This window comes from Acanthisitta chloris, unplaced genomic scaffold (genome assembly GCF_000695815.1).
Source record: "Acanthisitta chloris isolate BGI_N310 unplaced genomic scaffold, ASM69581v1 scaffold31218, whole genome shotgun sequence".
Taxonomy (NCBI): Eukaryota; Metazoa; Chordata; class Aves; order Passeriformes; family Acanthisittidae; genus Acanthisitta; species Acanthisitta chloris.
Genome location: NW_008686958.1, coordinates 6,821 through 11,102, shown reverse-complemented (window position 1 = coordinate 11,102; position 4,282 = coordinate 6,821). Strand labels below are relative to the sequence as shown.

The following is a 4,282-nucleotide window of genomic DNA, read 5'->3' as shown; positions in this document are numbered from 1 at the left end:
ATCGGTGTCCCTTGGTTACTGACCGTCCCCCCGATCCTCCGGTACTGACCTCGCCCCCGTCCCGTACCCCCCACCCCAACCCCATTCTGACTGCCGTCCCGGTACCGACCGTCTCCCGGTATTGCCCCTCCCCGGCAGTCGCTGCTGGAGCTGCACAAGAGGCGGAAGGCGCTGAGCGAGCCCGAGGTGAGGTACTACCTGCGCCAGACCATCCTGGGCTGTCAGTACCTGCACAAGCACCGTGTCATCCACCGGGACCTCAAACTGGGCAACCTCTTCCTTAGCGACGACATGGAGGTGAAGATCGGTAAGTGCCCGTGACAGGATGCCCTGCCAGCCCTGCCAAGGCTGCCCTGCAGCAGGGACCCCAGACCTGGGACCAGCCGGGACATCTCCGGTCAGACCCTCCCCATCTCTCCAGGTGACTTTGGCCTGGCCACCAAGGTAGAGTATGACGGTGAGCGCAAGAAGACCCTGTGTGGGACCCCCAACTACATTGCCCCGGAGGTGCTGGGCAAGAAGGGGCACAGCTTCGAGGTGGATGTCTGGTCCATTGGCTGCATCATGTGAGTCAAATTCCTTTGTGAGGCCGAGGGGGTGGGTGGGACCTGTGGTCCCTGTGTCCCTTGGCTCCTCTGAGGCAAAGCTCCAGTCACTGTCCCTGGAGCTCCTGGCCAAGCCCCACTGCCAGCCTGTACTTGACCTCCCATATGTTCCCCAGCTGCTGGTGTGTGTGTCTGTGGGCTGGTTGCCCACACAGAGTGGCTGTCTCGGGACATTTCCCAAAATCCTACACTTCCTATCTCTAACTTCTCCTACATGGTGCTAGATTTCACCTTCCCTATCAGTGCTGCTGCATGTCTAGTAGCTGTATGATATGTCAGGTCAAGTGTGTTCCCTCTGTCAGGAAAGCCCCTGGGTGTGCTTAGATGGGGTCACTTCCACATACACTCTGAGTCTCTTGTAGAATACCAAAACCTTTTTGTCTGTGAACACCCAGGTACACTCTGCTGGTGGGGAAACCCCCTTTTGAGACATCCTGTCTAAAGGAAACGTACATGCGGATCAAGAAGAACGAGTATACCATTCCCAAGGTATGGAGGATCTGTACACCCCACAGTGATGCTCAGTCAGCCTCCTGCTGCACTGCCCTGTGTCTGACACTCAGTGGGCTCTTGTGATGGGGCAGAGCTGGTATTTCTGGGAGGGGATGGTTCAGCCTGTGGTGGAGTGAATCTGTAAGGCCATCTTCCTTGTAAGGAGCCAGCAGCTCCCCACCCTCTGAGCCAGCAAGATCCGAGCTGGGCGGTTGGCATGTGGGGGTGAAGACATGAGCAGGTCCATGAAGTCTGGCCAGGGCCCCAGCTCATCCCACTGCTGCTGAATTGGTCTTGCTCAAGTCAGTTGACTTCAGGCTTTGGGTGCTGTTAGGAGACACCTCTGTGTGCTTGCCCAGTTCCGCTTCCCCAGGCTTGTGTCCTGCTTGTCTGAAACAGCACTGGAGCTCTGCTCCAAGCAGAACGTCCCTGGATTGTAAATCCAATTCATTTGTCACTAGTGTCACTTGTCCTCTGATCCCTGTCCCTAAACTCCATCTATCCCTCAGCACATCAACCCTGTGGCTGCAAACCTCATCCAGAAGATGCTGAGGCCTGACCCTGCCACACGCCCAACCATCGACAAGCTGCTGAACGATGAGTTCTTCACCACAGGGTACATCCCCAGCCGCCTGCCCACCAGCTGCCTCACCGTTGCGCCCAGGTTCTCCCTCGCTTCCAGCGGGCTGGAGCTCCATGGGCGGAAGCCACTGACTGCACTCAACAACAAAGGTGAGTGTTGCCTCACATCTCCTGATTCTTATGGAAACTCAGAGCGTTTTGTGGGTGAGAGGGTTTTCCTTGCTCTGCCCGGGACCAAAGCAGGAACAAAGCACCAGCACTAGCTTTACTGTGTGTGGTGATGGGCACAAATTGAGGCACTAGAAGTTCCATCTGAACACAAGGAAGAACTTCTTTCCTGCGTGCTGACCAAAGACAGAACAGATTGCCCAGTGAGGGTATCTATCTCCTTCACTGGAGATATTCCAGAGCCATCTGGATGCAATCCTGTGCCATGTGCTCTGGGATGGCCCTGCTTGAGCAGAGAGATGAAACCAGACAACCACTGTGGTCCCTTCCAGCCTGACCCATTCTGTGTGTAATGCGTTGTTTGTAGCTGGGGTAGGGTCTAAGTCTGGTGCCTTCTCCCTTATCACACCTCTGCACTCTTCTCTCTCCCGGCCCAGGACTAGACAGCCCTGCCATGGAGAACTTGCCAGAGAAGGAGGAGGCAGCAGGGCTACTGGAGCGGGGTGATGCTGTCAGCTGCCACCTGACTGACATGCTGCAGCAGCTAACTGCAGTCAACACAGCCAAGCCCTCAGAGAGAGTGACAGTAAGACAAGGTGAGCCCGGGGCAGCCCCATTGCGCATCATGGAGTGCATAAGGTGTGGGAAATGTCTCCTAACAACAAGCTGCTTTCCTCTTGCAGAAGAAGCTGAGGACCCAGCCTGCATTCCCATCTTCTGGGTTAGCAAATGGGTGGACTACTCAGATAAATATGGACTAGGTAAATACTGTATGAGCAACAATTTGGGCATTGTGTATGTCTGGGTCTTTTAATCATGATATTCCTGTGTGTGTGCCCAAGCCTACTGCCAGGAATGTTAGCAAATACCCAGTGAATACTGAGCTGTGGTTACTGAGCATCAGGCCTGGCCACGTTAAAGTGGTCAATGGTTACCTGAGAATGAGAAGGCTGAGCTCTCTCCAGCCTGCACAGGTACTGATGATGGCAGCTGAGGCTGTTTCTGCAGCAGGTGATGCAATAAGGGAGATAACAAATCCAGAGGTGGAAAAGTGCCACCCAGACCTCCCCAAAGAGGAGACCATGCAGGGACTCGGTGGTGTGGCTGTCGGAGAACCCTGGGGTTATACAACCCTCTGCCTTGGTATTTCCCATGGCCAGTGATCCTGTGTTTGAAAGCCTCTTGTGGTCCCTTTGGGCTAGGTTACCAGCTGTGTGACAACAGTGTTGGGGTTCTCTTCAATGACTCCACTCGCCTCATCATGTACAACGATGGGGACAACTTGCAGTACATCGAGCAGAACAACAACGAATCCTACTTCACAGTGAGGTCCTACCCGTCTGCCCTTAACAAGAAGGTCAGTCCTAGGGGCAGGAGCCCTGGCTGGGGGGTGGCAAGACTCCTGCCATGCTTGGGCTGTGGTGGCAGGATGGGTTCCAGGGAAACGCATCGGGGGTCACTGGCACTGTGGACTTCCTCTTGGCCTGTCACACTGTCACGCACAGCCCCAAAGACAGACCCTACCAGCTTTAACGAGCTCTAGTTGCTATCTGAGGCTCAGTTATGAGCAGTTTCACAGAAATAAGGGCTCGCATGACTTGTGTATGCCAAAGTGTTCAGCAGAGTGAATCTCAAGTGTCCCAGTCGGAGTTAACTTTGAGGATTTGCACAAGTCTGTGCAGTGACACTCCAAGGATGCTCTGGGACTGTGATGGTAGCCCTTATGCTCCCCCTGTGTCTGGGGTAACAGCCTGTCCCATCTGCAGATAACACTACTGAAGTACTTCAGGAACTACATGAGTGAGCACTTGCTGAAGGCAGGGGCAAACATCACACCACGGGAAGGGGACGAGCTGGCCCGTTTGCCCTACCTCTGCACCTGGTTCCGGACCCGCAGTGCCATCATCCTGCACCTCAGCAATGGCACCGTGCAGATCAACTTCTTCCAGGTGAGGCTCTTCCCAGGGCTGCACATGGTGCTGCTCAGAAGGCAACGGGAGGGATAACCTGAGCCAAGGCATTGTCCAGTGAATGACAGCTTTGCCCAGGGAACTGAGCACTGGGAGGCTTCTCACTCCCTGTGCTGGTACCTGAGCCATTTAGACCCTCCTTGCTCATGTATCCTTGAGGAGGAGGGAGGCTGCTGCAGTCAGGTACAGGGTTTTTGACCTGGCTGTTCCCCTTTGCTGCACTCTGAAGCAAAGCTGCAGTGGTGCCTTGTCACCATGCTCCGGGTGCAGCCGGGATGCCGCAGGTGCTGCTGGTACAGCACATGCAGAGGAAATGTCATCCTCAGGGAGCACGGTGCTCAGGCTGACCATGTGTTCTCTCCCTCAGGACCACACCAAGGTTATCTTGTGCCCTCTCATGGCTGCTGTCACATACATAGATGAGAAACGGGACTTCCGCACGTACAAGCTGAGCCTGATCGAGGA

At 55.1% G+C, this 4,282-nt stretch overlaps 1 protein-coding gene across 1 annotated transcript in view; it reads left to right on the top strand.

Annotated features, from left to right (window-relative positions):
* Positions 1-138: 138 nt before the first annotated feature.
* The window catches only part of PLK1 (polo-like kinase 1), a gene marked incomplete at its 5' end in the record, with an annotated part of 4,276 nt that continues 132 nt past the window's right edge, over positions 139-4,282 (top strand). Inside the window, 9 exon segments of the mRNA XM_009080403.1 lie at positions 139-307; positions 422-566; positions 1,001-1,094; positions 1,607-1,829; positions 2,285-2,443; positions 2,531-2,608; positions 3,050-3,204; positions 3,614-3,796; positions 4,185-4,282. The exon segment at positions 4,185-4,282 is cut by the window's right edge and continues 16 nt beyond it. Coding sequence (XP_009078651.1) covers positions 139-307; positions 422-566; positions 1,001-1,094; positions 1,607-1,829; positions 2,285-2,443; positions 2,531-2,608; positions 3,050-3,204; positions 3,614-3,796; positions 4,185-4,282 — 1,304 coding nt within the window.